This window comes from Coccinella septempunctata, chromosome 2 (assembly GCF_907165205.1).
Source record: "Coccinella septempunctata chromosome 2, icCocSept1.1, whole genome shotgun sequence".
Taxonomy (NCBI): domain Eukaryota; kingdom Metazoa; phylum Arthropoda; class Insecta; order Coleoptera; family Coccinellidae; genus Coccinella; species Coccinella septempunctata.
In genome coordinates this window covers 39138597-39159946 of record NC_058190.1, presented here as the reverse complement: position 1 = coordinate 39159946, position 21350 = coordinate 39138597, and the positions used below count along the sequence as shown (strand labels likewise).

General features: G+C 34.8%; 2 protein-coding genes across 8 annotated transcripts in view; both read left to right on the top strand.

Annotated features, from left to right (window-relative positions):
- Positions 1-3960, top strand: part of LOC123306825 (protein Wnt-7b) — a 108871-nt gene extending 104911 nt beyond the window's left edge. For all 4 annotated transcript variants that reach the window (XM_044888984.1, XM_044888982.1, XM_044888983.1 and 1 more), the window contains exons 5-6: positions 2103-2463; positions 3517-3960. In XM_044888984.1, the coding sequence (XP_044744919.1) occupies positions 2103-2463; positions 3517-3668 (513 nt within the window). In that variant the 3' untranslated portion in view covers positions 3669-3960. The remainder of the gene's footprint in view (positions 1-2102; positions 2464-3516) is intronic.
- A 2704-nt stretch (positions 3961-6664) lies between these two features.
- LOC123306684 (ELKS/Rab6-interacting/CAST family member 1) overlaps positions 6665-21350 on the top strand; it is a 69881-nt gene continuing 55195 nt past the window's right edge. Inside the window, exons 1-2 of one of the 4 annotated variants that reach the window (XM_044888803.1) lie at positions 6665-6857; positions 12428-13008. In XM_044888803.1, the coding sequence (XP_044744738.1) occupies positions 12647-13008 (362 nt within the window). In that variant the 5' untranslated portion in view covers positions 6665-6857; positions 12428-12646. The remainder of the gene's footprint in view (positions 6858-12427; positions 13009-21350) is intronic. The other 3 variants (XM_044888804.1, XM_044888802.1, XM_044888801.1) reach the window with 3 other exon arrangements.

Sequence of the window (21350 nt, the reverse complement as noted above, 5' to 3'; positions counted from 1 at the left end):
CTAAATTGGAGGTACAAATGAAGAGGGGAAATTCCTTTCAAGAAAGAAAATACTATAAACATGGGATCGCAAACGTTTCGTTCTCGAGATACAGGGTGTTAAAGTTTAAATTTTTGGATTGGTATCGAAACAAGTTGTACAAAAACATTTATTATTAGAAATACCGAGTTCAATTACATAGATGGGTCAAAACTAACAATTTATTCACCACAGCTTACTAACTGAATTTTTAGAAAAATTTGGATTTTTTTGAGGACTTCGAGAGAATCATTCAAAATTTTTTTTTTCGAAATCGGTAGCAGATACGACAAAACTACAAGAGACCATAAAGTTCAGTATAACAACAAAGCTTGTTTTTACCATTTTCAAAATTATCAGTAGCTCACCCAAAAGAAGTTCTGGAGGGAAACAGGGACAGCGTTCCAGAAAAAATATCACTCTGTAGATGTGCTATCGAAATGTCACAGTGTGAACTATCAATTATAACATTCATGCGAAATTTCAGTTGAATATCTTGTGAATTGTAGATACTATAAGAGAAAAACTTCAAAGAAATTCTAACTTCTACACCCTGTATCTGCTTCCCATTTTTCCGTTGAATTCACTCCTATAAATCGATAGATTTGAGGATTCTCGAAACGCTGAATAAATTTGTGAACTCGGATTTTGACTTTCAATAGGTATCACCCCAGATAACAAGAAATGTTGTGTAGCCACCAGGGTAGGTTTGATACGAGGATATATTGAAAAATTCTTATCCTACTATAGAACCAAACAAAATTTCAATGTCAAAATATTTTTTTACTCAACATATTCTCCTGTTGATTGGATACATTTATTACAGCGAACCTGCAACGTCTCTAGACCTTTCAAAAAAGTTTCTTCTTGCCCTGCAAACCAAACCTGCACAGCTTTTATTACCTCCTCGTTGGAAGAAAATTTACGACCTTTTATCCTTTTGAACTGTTTTTCAGTTGAGGAAAGAGATGATAGTTGGATGGAGCCAAATCTGGTGAATAAGGGGGGTGTTCTAGTAATTCAAACCCTAAATCACGAATTTTTTGCATGGCAACATGAAATTTTTGTGCAGGGGTGTTGTCCTGCAAAAACAAAACACCTCTGGTTAGCTAATTTTTTCCCGTAGAGTGGTCAGTAATGTCGAATAGTAATCTCCGGTTATTGTTCTACCCGTATCCAAGAAAACAATCATGATTACTCCATGGCAATCCCAAGAAACTGATGCAAGAACTTTTCTGGATCGTAGAAATGTACCCAAGTCTCATCCATAGTAACAATTTGGTCTACATCGATTTCAAATCAAGCACAGATCGAGCACGATGCTTCTACCCCTGCATGCTTTTGGTCAACATTCAAACATTTGGGGATCCATTTTGCACCAATTTTTCTCATGTCCAAATTGACGTAAACTATATGATGAACGCGTTCGTATGAAATATTCAGTGCTTCAAATATCCGTTTTAGCCCAATTCGACGGTCTGATAAAATCATGTCATGAACTACATCTACATATATTATCGGGGACTGACACAGAAACTAGCCTTCCCGATCGGTCATCATCTTCAATGGAAAATTTACCTCTTTTGAAGTTTGCAGTCCAATTTTTCACGGTCGCATACGAAGGACATTGAATCTGCTTACCTATTAACCCTTTTAAATACAGGTACTTGATGATGGCTCGATACTAAAATTTCTCGATTTTCACAATTTCGGTAGATCTTCTTTCTTTTAATTTATCGTGTAACTCTGATTTACTTTTTTTACTTCAAACTTCACACTGACACTTCCAATGAGTTATTATTGGTTGCTACGGTAACGCAATTTTTTTTATGCATGGAACTGGTCTAGGCTAATTAGATATCAATACATCCTCGTATTTTCCCTATAAAGAATAGCTGGCGGTCGAGACATACAACAAACTTTACAACGAAAGATTATTGGATAATACTCCATGGGAACGTTTTGTTTCAAATTGCCTGTGTGTAGAACCACTCTGTGACTTTTGACCAGAGATAACCCCTGTATACCAAAAATGAACATTCGGAATATTAGTATTCATACGAGAACCTATTTCTCCATTTCAGGCAGTCAAACAGAACCTCATAACAGATTGCAAATGTCACGGAGTATCGGGTAGTTGCACAATGAAGACCTGCTGGAAAACACTACCATCTTTCAGGGAAATCGGTGATCACCTGATGAAAAAGTATTACAGGGCGAGGCCAGTAGCATCAGCGAGTTCGAATACTGGCCCAAGGGGTGTCGAGAGGCCAAGGGCCAAAAGAAAAATTCATCTGGTGCTGAAGAAGGGAAAAACCCCGATCAAAAAGCTTCCGAAGAAGTCGGATTTGGTGTTTCTACAAATGTCACCGAATTACTGCGAGAGAGACTTGGCGTCTGGCTCGCTGGGGACAGTTGGTAGATCATGCAATAGGACTTCTAGAGGTGAGAATTCAATACACGTCTCTATAAGGGAAGAACGCCAACCCAAAATTATTTTACAGGGTGTCCCCCGAGGTTTTGGCCAGTATATATATCTCGCAGAATATTCGAACTACGATATTGAAATTTAGGAGTTTCAAACCTTAGGTAGTAATTTTACCTTTGAAGCAAGTAGCTTCGTAGCTGCTTGTTAAAAATGTGTAATATTACCCACAGTTTATAACTACCAAATTTGAATACCGTAGTTCCAATAGTTTTCGAGATATACAGGGTGGGTCTTTGACACTTACAAATATTTCAACAGTAGATTCTTGAGGTCAAAAGAAGCACTTTTTTCCTAAAGCATTTTTTCCTAATCGGCTCAGTTTTAAAGATACAGGCTGTTGAAGAACCAACAAAAATGTTATTTTCAGTTCTATCTCACAATTCTTTATCGAATGAAATGAATTTCGGAATATAGTTTTTCATTAATCTGATTAATCTTTTTCGAATTTAAGATATTACCCACGTCTTCCAGTTTTCTCATTATGGCCATTACGTACCATGAAAATTCCAAAAATTCAAAGAACCCAACTCTTGAAACTAAGTTGGACGCTATCTAAGGAATATGTGAACGTTTTTTGAAATTAAAGTATTTTTCATATATTTTAGTATAATGCGTTGTTTTCGAGTAATTTGATATTCAAAAATAAAAAATATCTGTGATATTCGGAAAATTGGGTACTTTCGGCTGAATGCATTTCTGGAACTCCGTTTAAAAGATCCAAACATGTGTAGTGTCATAGATTTAGCTTGTTATTCTGAAGAAAATTTTGTTCCTCCAGGGGGGCATAGCTCAAATGGCTATATATTTTTATTAGGGCCGAATTGGAAAAAAATGGTATAGGGAAAAGTGTTTCTTTTGACCTAAGAATCTACTGTTCAAATATTCGAACGAGTCAAAGACTCAAAGCCATTTTCTATTTAAATAGTGCTGGGCCCTAACTGAAAATAAATTGTGCTCTTCAATCACCAAATTGAATCAGAATGTTTCACTGAAAACTTTCGTTTTTTCAGGAACCGATGGTTGCGACCTCATGTGCTGTGGAAGAGGTTATAACACTCACCAATACACGAGAAGTTGGCAGTGTAGATGTAAATTTCACTGGTGTTGCTATGTGAACTGTGATACTTGTAGTGAAAGGACGGAAGAATACACCTGCAAATAGCTTGAATCGACACGTGGAATAGATCCACAGATAAATTTTTGTGATTCGAACTATTCTTCAGATCTTCATCTTGACATCCCAGAGGTTTTCTTCGTTCAGTTACCATGAGAATTTTGTAATCGTCCATTTGTAAATATTATTTCTACGTTAATTATTTATAGAAGAAACTCACGATCTTGTAATTTATGTGAATAATTCCTTAAATTATATTATTTAATGACATCACGCTATGTATCAAGTATAGTTGTAAGTTTTTGAAATTTTAATATAAATAAATCTTTTTTGATTTCAACTCTATTCATTTATTCTCAATATATATCCACAAATACAACGAGTTTTCCAATAGGGATAATACAATTAGAAATGGTTAGCACGACAACACGAAGTTTTATTTTTTGATATTTCTTGAGTAATTTTGTCCTGTAGCTTATGCCATTTGATCATGGAAATATAAAGGCTTCAACAACGTTTAGAAATTCTAGATTTTGTTATCGAAATCAGTGCTTATTTATGAATACTGAGAGGAATTCATAAACAACAACATGGATAATTTACATTTATATTTACATCCTAACAGTTAATTATGCTCATGCAAGAATTATGGACCTAATAGCTCAATTTTGTTTTCTGGGAACACTAACTGAATGGAAACAAACTAAATTATATTCTTTCTCATATAGTAGTCTCTGGACTTCACTGGTAAATGTTCTGAGTTGACTGCTCTCTTTTACCCCATTAAATCAGCAGGAATAACGAACATTAAATATATCTATTACGATTAATTGAAATAATTTTGCACTGTCACTACACTATATCAAAACGATTAGAATAGAAGGTATGTTATCAAGACAATCAGGTAAACAACTCGAATGTAAACTGACTCTTCTTTACAAGTGCGAGTTTCATTTCATATTTCATCAGTTTCATTGTGTGTTTTCGAGGATAGACTCACTCCCTTTTTATTTTTTCAACTTAAAAAGAACCAGCGCATTCGCCATATTGTAACCCACCTGCAGTATTAAATGCTTCTCAAGACCACCTTTTTTTAAATTCATCCTTGAACACTAGAAAGAATACATACTCCCTTATTCGTCTACAGATGGATGATAACACTCTCACGTCTAACGTCGACCATATTTCATTAGACATATGAATTTGCAAACTCGCAAAATTTTGAAACTATATGGATCAAGATTATATATACATACGAAGAAATGCAGGCGTATGCTACTGTCAGGTACGAAGTGAAGTGGTTGGATTTGCAATGATGGTGCCCAAAGCCATTTGTCTTCAGTTAAAACACGTGCATGTTTTTTCTTGTTTGTTTGCAACAGAGCCTTAACAAGCAGTATTCGTACAAATAAAATCTATGGGGACCATTCAAAAGCGAGGCAATTGAGTGCTTCATGAATAGTCAGGCTACATTTCTCAAAAGCCATGAAGACATATTTAGAGAAGATAAAATGAAACAATTTAGTATTCTCCAAACAATACCCTTTTGATTACTGGTTCTTACAACGAATGCAGCACATCATTGTCATCATTGGCAGATCATCACTTGGATTGCCTAAAAAGGCGAGGCATTTTTTCGGGTTTTAATTCAACCAAGTGAAAGTGTCTCTTCATAAACTTTTTAAGGTTTTCACTCCCAATCTCTGAAACAAAATCAATTAAAAATGAAATCAACGATTTGCTCCTGCGTAAATTCTTGCACTAAATAAATTTCAATCGATATCCAAGTGAAAGTGATTGATTGTGACTTCATGCGAATCCACTAATTGTGAAATTAATTTATTATTCATAATTGATTTATGAGCTGTTACTCTTTTATGAATAAGTTGATGAACTAAACTTTTAGTTTTCCCATTGTCTTTGACCCGTACAAATTATTTTACAATAGATTCTTGAGGTCAAAAGGAAAAACTTTTTTCTTATACTATTTTTTTCCGATTCGGCCCTGATAAAAAGATATAGCCATTTTAAATTTTCATAATGAGCTGTGCCGCACTTGGGAAAACAAAATTGCCTTCAGGATAACTATCTAAATCTGTGACACTACACATCTGTGGATCTTTTAAACAGTCGTATTCAGCGAATGTACCCAATTTTTCAAATTTCACAGATACTTTTTGATTTTTGAACATCTAATTACTCGAAAACGGCTCATTATATGAGAAAATATGAAGAATACTTTTATTTTACAAAACGTTCAAATATTCACTAGATAGCAGCGTCCAACTTAGTTTCAAGGGTTCTTTAAATTTTTGTTATTTTATGGTACGTAATGGTCGTAATGAGAAAACTGGAAGACGTGGGTGATATTTTGTGTTCCAGAAAGATTGATCAAAAAAATGAAAAATCATATTCAGAAATTCATTTTATTCGATGAGACCGTTTATGAGAGATAAAAATAACATTTTTTTATGGATTTTCAACAGCCCGTATCTTTCAAACCGAACCGATTCGGAAAAAATAGCAAAGGAAAAAAGTGTTTCTTTTGATCTCAAGAATCTACTGTTGAAATATTTGTACGAGTCGAAGAAACACCATGTATAAATTTTCCCGCATATTAACTGGTTAATGGTTAAGCTGCACAAAAAACATAATTTTCTCGTTTCTTCTTCGAAATCTTTTGATAGGGGCAAAACGGCTATCGAGGAAAAATTTACCCAGAAAATTGCCTCGTTTCATCACTCTTGTTACGCCGATGTCTCATTACAGTAGGAACATTCCTGCTCCACTGTATTCCTGCATACAGTGACTCTATCTAACATTGCTATAGAGTCACTGTATTCCTGCAGAGATTCCTGCTCCATCTTTCCTGCAGCGGCCGAACTACGCAACTGGAAAACTGGAAAGTATTCATCGTTGGATTCTCCATTCCCATCTATTCCAGAGCCAAAGCCGAGTTTCGACCCATATTGAAACTGCGAGCTTTGAACTCTGTCCTGAAAGCTCCTGCGCGCAGTACTTAATCTAGATTTAGCTATTCAACTTATATGATTTAAATAGAAGGCAACAACACAGACCATTCAGTTTGATCGTGCACACATACAGAGCGTGTATTCGAAGAAAAAACAGTCGAAGTGACGTTCGTGCTGTGAGAGAAAAATCAGGAGGCAGTTTGATATTGGTTTTTCGATAGAGACTAACGGCAAAGCTATACTATGTGATTTCACTAGGCTAGGGGTGTGTATTAGAGTCGATACGAAATTGTATCGAGTTCGGGGAAGTTTCCACGCATGGTTTGGGAATTTCGAAACATCGCATAAAATTGCTTTTCAAGATATAGATATCTAGATTCACTTCGTTTTTGTCAAGAGATAAATTCGTTGATAATATATGCTGCCATCAAAAATCGGTAAAAGAAAGAAAAAACAATTTTTAACAGTCTTACAAGATTGTAAAGCGTCTCACGCTTTAGGGGATTGAAGGTATTAATAGCCATTTTATCCGATATCATGTTTTATGAATGTTTATAAAACAACAACCTGAATTGGAAGATTTCAAAAACGAAGAATGTTTACTATTGTCAATCATTAATGGATTTCGAATAAAACGTTCTTGACCGGAAAATTCCATCGTATAGATAACAAATTATTGACGCATCAATGTATTCTAAATATTATTTAAAGTACAGGGTGGGGATAAAGAATCCAACCATGTTTTACTTTCCTTGTCACCGGAAATACCCTCAGTTTTCACTAACACACCCTGTATATACCTATGTCATTAACGATTTTAGAAGGCCTTGTGATTTCGAATTCGTAAATACTGCGCTTAGTGCAAATAATATGAAAAAACCAGAAATAAATCAACCCACAGGTTCAGTGCCAAATTTGTTGTTGTTTGATATAAATTGCAATGTTTTCTCATCGCTCATCCAGTTTTTGCCAACTGCGGTAAAAGGTTCTAAGGTTTTATTAACCGTTGATCGTGATTCCTTTGAGGATGCAAATCATGAAAAATATTACACGGGGACTTCTAACTTCAACATTAATATGAAACTTTTAACGGCATGCAGACAGGAATTGAATTCTGAAAAAGTACCACATACCGTTGAAACTTTCATAATAATATATTTCAGACATAAACTATTCTCACAATTCAACATTAATATTTCAATACAAACTTTTCCATTTGAATGAACCATTCTCAATAGTACAATTTATTTATTACAATTGGTTTGGCAACTGCTACCTCCTAGTTCATTTCTTAATATACAGGGTGGCCTAATTAAAAAAAAGGTTAACCAGTATAATCGCTCTATAGGATTTTGACTACAAACCGAATTTCGTGTAGTTATCTCCAAAAACAAATGAGTTATAAAGAAGAAGAGATAATCTTGATTTTCAGTTTTTTCGAGATATCTCAGGAACCATCAGAGATATTTTGGTACTGTTTACACCAACACAATCATCCTTAAATAACGCAACTTTTTTTTAATCTAAGCCACCCTGTATTTCTAACAGTTTTCGATATTCCTATAGTCCCCCTCTAAATAGCTCTAACCCTGTATTGTATTACAAATTAATAATCATCAAAAATATGATTTTCTTCTCGTATATCTTGAGTTATTTAGTTCATCTATTTGTTTAAATGAAAAGTGATTTATTTCCACTAAATCTATTAGTATATATGCGAATTTTGTATAACAAGGTCTTTTAAAATCAGATGTGTTATGCCTCACTTTACCTAACAAGTTTGATAAATGTCTTCTTTTTCGTTTTGAAGATATTCATTGATTTGCATACTTTATCTCATGCCTGCATATAATTCCATTCACTGCCATGTAAATAGTTATTTGTGCAACCAGTTGGGAAAAGAATTATTTTTCGTAATTTCTGCAAAAAGCAAAAGGACGCGAAATATGAAAAAAAGTGTTTCCCAACGTGTTCCACAAATTCGTGATATATTTATCTCTTGAAAATGTATAAATGAATCAAACTTCATTACATTACATTACAATAGATGCAATAATAATAATAATATGGATTGCATAAGTATGATGTAGTAAAAGTATTAGATAATTATACCGAAATCATATGCCTTATTTATTTCAGTCGTTGCTTGAAATCAAAGATCCTTCCAAATTATAAACTAAATCAACTCCTTCGCCATTCTGCAATAAAGATGGTTATTATTACTATTTTACTCTTCAGTCTCAGTATTCACGAGCATTCAAATGTCAATTTAGTTCTGGACCAATGAATCAATAATAATTGCTGTGTTATCAGAAATTTACATTTACATACATATACAAGAGGCTGATTAAATTCATTTTCAATTCCAACAATTACCAATTCATGCAAATTTGTGAAATATCTTCCGGTACGTCAGTATTGATATATGAAAAATTAGAAAACGTTCTATTATAGTATAACTATTATGTGAGAGCATATGTTTCGTCTTCCACTTCAATGAATTAAATAAATAGTTGATGATAGACTGATCGAAAGGATATGAAAAAATAAAGATAGAGTATCGATATGAAACATGTAAGTTTAACTTCAAGATACTTGCAATCAAACTACACTGATGATGAAAAATATTGGTTGACTAAAGGGAGAGAAAAAGAAGAGTATTTTGAAAGCTTTTGCTATAATATAGGTATGAACAAGTAGTTTCATTGGTGTGATTGTTCCAAGCTAAGAGGACTCATTTATTATTTTTTGTTCAACCTAATGATAATATTCAACCCAAATTGCATTCTCTCATAATTTGATATGTGAAAATTCATCGCCATTACAATATTTTCGCTGAAATTGTTCATTCCACTCGAAATATTCATTATAATTTCATGCGAGAATAACCAGATAATTGTTCACGGAAATTTTCCATATTTCCTGGAATTCAGTCCATATGTAAGCTTGGAAATGCGAGAAAATATAACAGATTGGTTTTTCCGGAAAAATGAAATAATTTCACACTGCCATGTGTTTTTAATGTAGATTCTACAGTCAGTTCAAAAATAATACAAAAAGAGCATAACGAATAAGCAAAGAAAATATGAAATGAAATACATAGTACTTACAATAGGCAGGATGATAAAAGCCATGAGATAATAAAGTACCTAAATTTTTTTAACGATTACCATCAATTGACACAAAATAATAATTTGAGCCTATCAATTTTTAACTATTTGGATTTTACATATTATTTTCCTTTCTCAAGTGACTTATGCATCAGGTATAGAAAGAGCAAATTTGTAAGCTTCTCCCCAACTGTGTGTATTCTTGATGTTTCCATCAATTTTCATGTTGATACCGTATCAGTTAAACACCAACGTTATCTGTTAATGATTGATGAGTATGAAATTACATATTGGTCAATTAATTCTTGAGATAATTTCATGAAAATCAATTGTTAAAACTACACACACGACCCTGACTGAAAAGGTAACTTTGGACACTAGTGAGATGGAGTCAAGGCAAAACAATTTATTACGTATTATACGAGGGGCGATTCACTAATAGACTGCGAAATATATTAACCCTCTAATGCCCAAGTTTTTTTTCCTTTTTTATAATTATTTCCGTATAGTTTCAAATTAGCTTAAGTAATCTACATCTTTTTGTCGCAAATAGTTAACTGATTTACATTAACACCTGTTCTCACAAAATGAACCTATACTGAAGGCGGACATGGGCAGAATAATTTTGTATCCACTTATATGCAACCAGTCTCAAGGCGGACTTGGGTATTAGAGGGTTAAGCAACTTCGTTGTCAAAAAATAAGGCAAGTTTTTGCATTAGCCCCCTCCAATAGTGGGACAACTTCTCAGCTTTAATTTCCTCATGATTGAATAATCGAAATTTGTTGAAAATGATAACCAACTTCCCCCACCATACTCAGAAGATGTTGAAATCTTCAGTCCATTGCAAAATTTGCATTATAACTCTGCAAGACATGAAAAAAGTGAAAAATACCGTATTCACTATTTGTTGTTTCCCAGTAGAATAAATGAACAAATTGTGTTTGAAATGAATCTACCATGAGAAGTTTGAATTAGGTTTTGTTTAGATAAGAAAGAATACAATGAAATGATTGCATCTAATATATTTCCGAAATCTTTTTCTCTTCAAGATGTATAAGGCAAACACTGCCTTGACCAACCCTTTCTAGGTAAAATGGAGGTTTAAAAAAATGGTTATACATATATGTGTTTCAGCAAGGTAATCATTTCTGTCGGAATTTCAGTGCTACTGAAATTCCGACAGAATAAAAACTGTTGAGTTATCCCTCACTTAGGGAGAAAACTTGTCTTATATTTGGGTAGGAAAAATGCTCATGTAATTTGGCGATCTACTAGTGAATCACCCTGTAGAAGCTGAAATATTTCAGTTGGGTCGAACCGTTTTGATGTCCATATATGTCTAGTCAATAAAAATTTTATGGTTGTATACCGCAATCCTTCATAACCATCTTTCACCCAATAAAACAATTCTAGGTTTTCCTCCTCCTCAGGGATGATGTGAGCTTAACTTATCGTGACCAAGTATGTGCCTTCAAAAAGAGGGTTTTTTTGTGGTTTTTCAATATATTTCCAGAATAGCAGCAACCCCTCACTTCAAAGTGTAGGCATTTAATTATACGTTACCAAAAATCTTCGAAAGTAGCGTTCATTTTACGAGTTGTAGATAATTTAATTCTACTTTGAATGAGTTCAAGCACTTGGATTGAAGGGCTTCAAATCTGGATCACAATTTATGAGATCAACTCTGGTTTATAAAGTATCATGGAGCATTTCATGGCTCCGGAAGGTTTTATGATAATATTTTCGAAAATTGATCCATTTTCTAGGGATATACAAGGTGGGCAAAATTCGTTGTCTACTGAGAGGATTTCAAGAACTATCAGAGCTAGAAGAAAACGTATGTCACATTCCCGAGCTCTTTTTCAGAGAAACAAAAAATGGTGAAAACCGTAGCCTCCTACGATTCTTCGTTTTTGAGTTATTACCAAAAAATGAGATTTTGACAATTTCGAAAAGTTCTCATAACTTTTTTGTCTTTGAAGTTACAGATCTGAAAATTGAACCTTCTACAGGCACTTTTTTACGTTGAATCCACTGACGAGCTCAAAATATTTTTTCATTTCGAAGCATTAGGCGAACTTTCGTTTTTTTAAATGCAAACTTTTATTGAATTTGTTATTTTTGAATTGGAAAAAAATTCTTTTTTCAGTAGATTCTACGTATAAAAGTGCCTAAGAACGTTCAAGTTTCAGATCTTCAAAGACTTCAAAGACAAAAAAGTTAAGAGAACTTTTCGAAATCGTCAAAATTTCATTTTTTGCTAATAACTCAAAAGCTAAGGATCGTAGGAGGCTACGGTTTTCACCATTTTTTGTTTCTCTGAATAAGAGCTGAGAATGTTTCGTCAGTTTTACTCTAGCTCTTCTAGTTTCCTAGATTCCCTCACTGGACAACGAATTCGGAACACCCTGTAAAACGGAAAAATCAGCCCTTTTTAGGGCACATCTTTGCATACCAAATATTGAGCTCACCTCCCACATGGGGAAAATATAACCGTGTCATTAATGAAGCCATTAGACAATCAAAGTTTTGTGGGAAATTCTTAGCGCGAATTTTTGTCCAAAAATGACTTGTCCATTATCATCTCTGATGCATCTGGTGCTTGAGAATGAACATCCTTATCTTCCATACATAGTTGAACCACCCTGTACAGAACTGACGTAATCCATTTCCTAGAACCCGCACTACGCTGAAAAATTAATCGATAATTTTCATTCACAGAACCGGCGATGTCGATACTCTCCCCAACGTCTCCGTCGATGTACACCCCTTCGCGGGGGCGTAAGATGCGTGCGGGGACCGCGTGCATGTGCGCGCGCATCTCCTACACTCTAGCCGTCCATTGATCACCCACGTCGAGGGGGTCAGAGTGTGAAGTGCCGGGGGTAGCGAAAACCGCTCGCAAGTGACTGTTTGTGTGAATAGTGGAAATGACATGAGATGTCCCGAGACGCGTACGTGGGGGGTACGAGGTCGCCGCGCGGCGTGAGGCTGCCTACCGACCGCTCCCCCAGCCGGGGGGGCTATCCCGGGGGGGGTAAGCCCCTCAGGCCCTCCAGATCGGGCAACAACTCGCCAGATCACGCTTACGGTTATCACCACCAATCGCCGTATTACAGAGACGAAGATCTGGGCAGCCCCATGCTGGAGGAGCGGGGAAGGCCCATGGCCGTGGGGCCGGGGCACCACAGGAGCAGGAGCGCTACGAGGCCTGCTAACCCCATGACCGTTCGATACCAGTCTCTGGACAGGGGACCGACGGTTGACCACGACAGGGAGTTTTTGCCGATTAGAGATAGGAGGTAAGGTTTTTTATGTGTCGCTTTCGGTGTTTCAGAACTAGGATGCCCCCCGTAGCATTTTGGAGTGACCCTTTGGTGTATTTTAGATTGTTGTTGAGTCCTAACCGCAGACTGACGATATAGGGAGAAGGTAATGTCTTGAATGCGTCTCTTATTCATCATGATGGTTTATGGTACGTTGAGTAATCATGTCAAGGACATGTCATTTCCCCAATTCAACATGAAATACTGCTTGGACGATGAAGAACCACGTGAATCAAAATTGATATATTCTTTCAGACTTTCGGAACATCCATCATCTATTTCCAACTAATTTCCTGCGCTTTTTGGAGGCAACAATCAGAATCACGAAAGTGACTCTTGTCTCTTTATGCTGAATCTTTCCGAAGCCTTCATTTCATCTCCAGGAGATCTATTATAAACAATTAAATGTTTTTACTCTCACAATCATTGTTCATTTCTTCAAATGAGTCTCTTATTCATCATAATGGTTTATGGTACATTGAGTAATCATGTCAAGGACATGTCATTTCTCCATGGAATCATGAAATACTGCTTGGACGATGAAGAACCACGTGAAACAAAATTGATACATTCTTTCAGATTTTCGAAGATCCATCATCTATTTCCAACCAATTTCCTGCGCTCTTTGGAGGCAACAATCAGAATCACGAAAGTGGCTCTTGTCTCTTTATGCTGAAGCTTTCCAAAGCCTTCATTTCATCTCCAGGAGATCTATTATAAACAATTAAATGTTTTTACTCTCACATTCATTGTTCATTTTTTCAAATGAGTCTATTATTCATCATAATGGTTTATGGTACATTGAGTAATCATGTCAAGGACATGTCATTTTTCCAAGGAATCATGAAATACTGCTTGGACGATGAAGAACCACGTGAAACAAAATTCATACATTCTTCCATACTTTCGAAACATCCATCATCTATTTCCAACCAATTTCCTGCGCATTTTGGAGGCAACAATCAGAATCACGAAAGTGGCTCTTGTCTCTTTATGCTGAAGCTTTCCAAAGCCTTCATTTAATCTCCAGGAGATCTATTATAAACAATCAAATGTTTTTACTCTCACATTCATTGTACATTTTTTCATTAATTGAAATAGATCAGTGGCATGGAGACAAAAAAGGATTTAATTCCTTCGAAAAGAGTATATTTGCTCTACTGGCTTCATAAGAGAACCCAACAAGAATATCCCTAGTTTTCTCGCTCAGGAGAGCTGAACTCAAGATATTTTGTCCCATATCTTCCAGGAAATCCAAATATCGACTAGTCAGGAGACACCCCCGATGGAAGTTGGCTGAACAGCACGAAACTCTTGGGTATCGATAAGACCAAGCGAGTTTTTTTGAGCAACTAGTTTCTACAATAGATCACTTCAAATTCGTGCCAAATTTCAGAGATATCTTCAAAAGTAACATATAGAGCACCAAATACTGCTTTCACTAGTCTAGAGGACTGTCCAGTTGAATTAGAATTCAATAAGGATTGGACTCTCCTAGAAGTTTCATTATTTTAATATAATCAAAACGTTCAAAGTGGACGGCCAAGATCCATGTTGAGAGTACAATATAATAAATAAGGTTGTACTCATGGATTTCAAATCGACATATTGTCATCGGCATTATCATAGGTCCTTAATGTTCGATGGTGGAATTTGTCGCCAAGGAGATAAAGATCGAACATAAACATTTTCTTTATTCAAAAATTATAATAGATCCATTTATATCCGCGAAGTCTTGGGCAAAGCGAATGAAATCGACCTATTTCTCAAACGTATGGTGACTGGGGTATGAGAAATGAGTGACATACAACCAGCGAAAACCATCGGGGTGAAAGTATGGTAAAGAATCTCAAACAGGCCAAAACATGACTTACGTCAAGGAGGTTCTATGGATTTGGTTGGACTGGAAAGAAATAATTCATTTTCAGTTGCTTTCATTAGACCAAAAACTGAATGCAGATCTCTACTGTCAATGCTTTGACCGTTTGAACCTTGCTTTTGAACAGAAACGGCAATAATTGCAACAGGAAAGCCAGAACTCATACGTTTATAAAGCCTCGCCAAAAACTCCAGTATCTTTGATAATGGATCCGCCATATAGTCCTGACTTGGCACCAACAAATCACGATGCTTTTCTTGCATTGTAAAACTCCCAATGATAAGAAATTGGAATCAAGAGAAGATTGTGAAAATCCAATAGAAGAATTTTTCGCCAATAGGGACAAAGACTTCCATCAGAGAGGCATTATGAACCTACCTTCAAAATGGCAACAAATCAAACATAAAAACGATGCCTTTGACCTAAATCGCATAAACCGAAACATGCCAAATAAAGACATAGAGTTCACAAAAAATAATGGATTTGTTTTTCATCAAACTATTAGTTTCATTAGTGATCCAAGAAGACTGCACTAAGTTTGTCCACTCAACGATCTTAACTGGTGTTAAATTTGTATCTGGTGCACAATGGAATATCCATCGCAAATGAAATAATTGAATTAATTGACTTTAAGGTTCCCTAAAAATAAATACCTCTAAGAATTTAATTCCTTTAAAGAGTAAAATTGCTTTTCTGTCTTTGGTATAGAGACTTAAGGTCACAACAGACCTTAAGGTCGCAGTGAACTGTAACCCCTTCTCACTATACTTTAGAGACCCAACAGAAATAACCTAGAAATCAGGAAATCTGAACTTTGACCAATCAAAGTTCAGGTGCTTAGGCACCTAGTTTTAATATTGTAATTCATTGAATTCTGAGTCTAGAATGAGACCAAGCGTGTTTCTTTGAAACTCCCAGTTCCAAACTATAGGACCCTGAAGTTGGACTACCTAATTTGAAATGTACAAAAATCATCTTATAAGCACAAGATACGAGACAAGATATGTCCTTAAACATTGACTAAACGTTCATTTCATCGTGGAAAATAGTGCATATTTTTCACCACCCAATCTTTTCAAATTCCAGTAATTGTTTCATAAATTGGATTATTACACTTTTCATTCGTCTATTTTTAAATTTGCAATCCTCTATCTAAATTTGCAGCATTTTTATTGACCTTGCCGTGGTTTTTCCTTCCTGCCTCTACCAGCGGTACACTTTGGTATATAATACAGCACGTTTAAGCCTTCGGATTGAACAATGCTCTCAATATATGTCAATATAAAAGGAAAGGGATGGAGGAATAATGAAAATTCCCTGTCAACGTCTCAGAGTTATCCTTGGAGAAAATACGAGATAGATGGAAAAAGATAAGGATCTTCTGTGCATTCTCCATTCATTTAACATGATGCCCGAAGATCAGAAATAGGCTACGCTATGGAATGCAACAGAATTTATTCATCTGTTGAATTAAAATTGAAATTCAACTACACTCTTTCCAGTATATTTCCAGTTCATTGATCATTTCGCTTTGTAAGCTGAAACAAATCCATTGCTTGCGTATTACAACCTATAATATTGCTCATGCTGCCTCGTTCAGAAGTCCATTATTGTATTATGATATTGCCTTCTTGAGACCAGATAAGCGAAATGAGAATTTCAATATAGTGTAGCCAAATCCGAAATTAACAATACGCATTAGAATTTTTTCAACTTGTCTAGTACCTACTTTTCGTATAATGATTCATTTTCCTGCATTTTTGATGGACTGAATTCATATAGATTTCCAAGTATTCCTTCAGTACCTCTGAAGAAATTTCTTGAAGAAAATTCACACAAATTCAATAACTACAAAGTACTTTATGTTTTTGTGCCAACTGGTCTTCTATTGATATCTTTATACTATTTACAACAGAGAATTCACCAAATTAAACAATGTTGACAATTATATAAATCGGGAATCAGATCAATATTTTCAAATCCTTACCTAGAATTATATAAGTGTGTTCAAGCGAAAATAATATAAGAATTACAATAAGAACGAAATAAGAATCTATTCTATTGATAGATGGCGATCACATGTTCTGCCAATAGGATTCTCTCATTTTGTTTCTTTTTGATTCGCATTTTATTTTAGTTTCTGTATAAACTCAACTTTGTTTTTCATGTGTCATGACAGCCCATGATAAAAAGAAATTCATGACCAGAATTCGAAAGTCTGCTCCAAATTTTCTGCAAAATATTAATTGTGCATACTTCATTAATCAAAAACTAATTGTGTTTTTTCAAACTAACCTACATGCTATATGGTGTATTAAATCAAAGAAATAATATTCATTTATTAACACTGCTTAGAGCAGAAAGGACTTATATCTTCAAAAATAATAATATTCAACAAAAGTTGAAACAAATATGCAGAAATATACCAAATACAGAATATACAGATACATTAAATTCTTAAGGTTGAAAGGCAAGATATAATATTTATTTATTCATTCATCAACACTGGGCAGAAAATTCCCAATATAACAATATACAATAAAAGATAAAACAAATATACAGAAATAAATCAAATACAGCACATATAGGTACAGTTAATGTACAAATAAACAGCTTATGAAAAGAATGAAACGTACTCATAGTTCTCTCTTAACTTGAAAAGAGTTTTTACTCTCGAATGAACGCAGTGAAATACAATAACAGAATTATTCAGGGTAAGTTATAATTTGTGTTAGTTCGAATCCAGAAATTTTGCGAAAATAATGGAACAAAATTTCCATCTTTAATATTTTCAATATTTTCACCATTTCTTCAATGTTAATCGAAAAAAAAAAATGAAAGTGCATTATGGCCAGCATTATGGGTTCGACGTTGATCAGTTAAATTGGTTTGTCTGGCGACAGAATAACAGATGGAGGATTACTTTCAACGTTTCAACACAGGATTGAAGTGAACGAGACACCCAGCTGATAGTGATGGATATTCGCAGCATTTCCAAAGTGATTTAGTTAGTTTGTTGACAAGGAACTGATTTCAGAGTAATTAACTGAACAACTACTGGGACCTGGGTGTGATATTTTTGGACTTAATTGAAAATTCTTCTGTTCATTCCTATTCCTCAGTATATGAACTGAAAAACTGAGATGTGTCTTCTGTTTGAGGCTTCAATGTGAAGACCATATTTCAAATATTTATTTAAGGTTATTTTGGGGGGTGATTATATTTTTCTTGAAAATTATAAGGGACTTCATTATATTCCAACATCTGAGGCATAATAATATAAGTTGTTTATGCAGTTTTTCGAAACAATGTTGCCTCATTAATAAGCACATTTTTGAAAAAATACAATCAGAGGCAATGAGAACCATGAAGATAATTTCGCCTTTTTCAATTAACGCCACTTATACCGAATATAATGAAGGATTTTTATGAGCATATAAATTGAAATTTTTTGTCGTAATTCACGGACGATATTGCGACCAAGCTTAATGGCTGAAAGGATAATATAAAAGCCTTCTGGTATCAAGAGTGGTTAGATACCGAAATTCCCGAATAAAAAGGGTATACACTTGGGAAAATCCAGTCTCTAGGTTGCCAAATAGCTGTAGGGTATTCGGGGATATCGATTGCAACCCTAGTAGCTTTTCTCTATTCTCCCACGAAAGTTTGAGGGTGGAATTCTGGTGAATATTCAGATGAAAATGCTGCAACTATTCGTGGTTTATACTATGCGCCTCTCTTAGATGAGGATTTGATAATAATGATTATCTTTTATCACGCGGGGTTACGCCTGCCTGAATCCACATATTATTATTATTCGCTTTTCTCAAGGAATGAGGTCATTCTTTGACAGTCCTTGAATATTGAAAACTTCAAACTTCTTACGCATACTCCGATAATATTTGAATGAAGGATCAGTATCCAGAGAGCCCTTCAAATAAATGGTGGGTAAAAAGAAATATTTATATTTTCGATCCGTATTCATTATTTTGTAAGAAAATGTTGGAACAGGTCAATTTTTTATTAACTACTTTCCATATAGGAGGATGTATTGATATCTAGTTAGCCTACACCAGTTCCATGCATAAAAAAAATATTGCGTTACCATAGTAACGAACAATAACTCATTAGAAGTGTCAATGTTAAGTTTGAGGTCAAAAATGTAAACCAGAGTTACGCAATAAATTAAAAGAAAGAAGATGTCCACCGAAATTATGAAAATCGAAAAATTCGAGTATCGAGCCATCATCAAGTACCTGTATATAAAAGGGTGAAGAGGTAAGCAGATTTACAAAAATATGCTTAATACCCTTGGTGATCAATGTCCTTGGTATGCGACCGTGAAAAATTGGACTGCAAGCTTCAAAAGAGGTAAATTCTCCATGGAAGATGATGAAGGATCGGGAAGGCCAGTTTCTGTGTCAGTCCCCGAAAATATCGATGCAGTTCATGACATGATTTTATCCGACCGTCGAATTAAGCCAAAACTGATATCTGAAGCAATGATATTTCATACGAACGCGTTCATCATATAGTTCACGTCAATTTGGACATGAGAAAAATTGCTGCACAATGGATCCCCAAATGTTTTAATGTTGTCCAAAATCGTGCAAGGGTAGAAGCATCTCGTTGGATCTGTGCTCGATTTGAAAACGATGTAGACTTCTTAAACCGAATTGTTACTATGGATGAGACTTGGGTACATTTCTACGATCCAGAAACAAAGCAACAATCGATGGAATAGCGACACTCTGGTTCTCCAAGACCTAAGAAGTTTCGTGTTCAAAAATCTGCTGGAAAAAATTTTCATTATATCCTATAATTGAGTAAAAGGTGATGCACCTTATACGAGGAGTGGAGTGTAGTCGACTTTTTTTAAATGGCAACCCTTACTTTTTCAACCAGAAATGAATAGATCAATTGTTAAGCTCATTCTAATTCGAATTCAATAGTTTAACAATTTCATTGTTCATTATTCCTATAACTAATTGAAATGGGGCTGATTAATCAAACCAATTAAGGGTTTATCAATTTCTGACACAAAACGTAAGGGATGCCATTTAAAAAACCCAACTAGATACCATCCATCCCTCTTTGTAGATGCAGGACAACATCCTCAGTTAGGTGAAAATTTGCATAATTCGAAATGAAAAATGACATGTTCGAGAGTTTTTCCACAAAATAGAAAATACCTAATATATTTATATGAATTTTGTAGGTTACCTCTACTAATTCTGTCCAACGAAAAAATAAGAACTCAAAATTAAAGAAATGAAAATTTCCCACGGAAATCTAAAACTTCGGAAGTAGGTACCTATTTGGGGATTATTTTTGAACAATGTCCTGTCAGTTTCTGAGGTGCTGTAAAATACGTACCTAATTTCTTGGCTTAACAGATCCCATATAACTCGATAGTTTGTTGGATAATAATCTATATACGAAAATATTGAGAGACTTTCAAAAAATGTGGAACGTCTTTTGGAAATAGTGGATGCATATACAATTTCTTTCTCGGTATACTTCATGGCTTGTACAGGGTGGGCAAAATTCGATGTTTTAGCACTACAGTTTTTAAACCAGAGGAGATAGACAAAATCTGATACCCCATTCTCGTTCTCTTTTTCTGAGAAACTAACAATAGTAGTAGTCATTTTTGGCCACTTTCTTTTATTTTCGAGTTATAAGCAAAAATTGAAAAAATGGCGATATTGAAATAAATTTATATCTCCGCTAATATTGATGATAAAGCTCTGAAATTGAAACATTATACAGGCACTTTTTTACGTAGAATCCAGTGGCGTGCTCGCCTTTTCAGCAGGATTTTTAATTACGAAGCTATGACCCAAAGTTATGTTTTTTTAAATGGGAACACTAGTTTTCAGTGCAATTTTTTGAAAGCTTAATTTTTACTGATTTCAAAAATCAAACATCATATGGTTTGTATCAATATAAATAATAGAAAATGGTCAAAAACCTTTTTTCCCAATATTTCTATGGTTTCAACTTTTGACGAGCACAGAAAAATAGAGTTTCCTATAACAAAAGCAGTCTGCTTCCGGCAATGTCATTCTTTCTATGCTTTTCACCAATTTTCACAAAATTTGAATCAAGATATATTTCATAAATTTTCACAATAATGAAAGGACTCATAGAAGGAGACAGCGGTAATCATACGATGCTTTATGTTTCTGTGCTCATCAAAAGTTGAAACCATAGAAATATTGTGAAAAAAGGTTTTTGACCATTTTCAATATCGCCATTTTTCCAATTTTTGCTTATAACTCGAAAACAAAAGAAAGTGGCCAAAAATGACTACTACTATTGTTAGTTTCTCAGAAAAAGAGAACGAGAATGGGGTATCAGATTTTGTCTATCTCCTCTGGTTTAAAAACTGTAGTGCTAAAACATCGAATTTTGCCCACCCTGTACACAGGAGTGA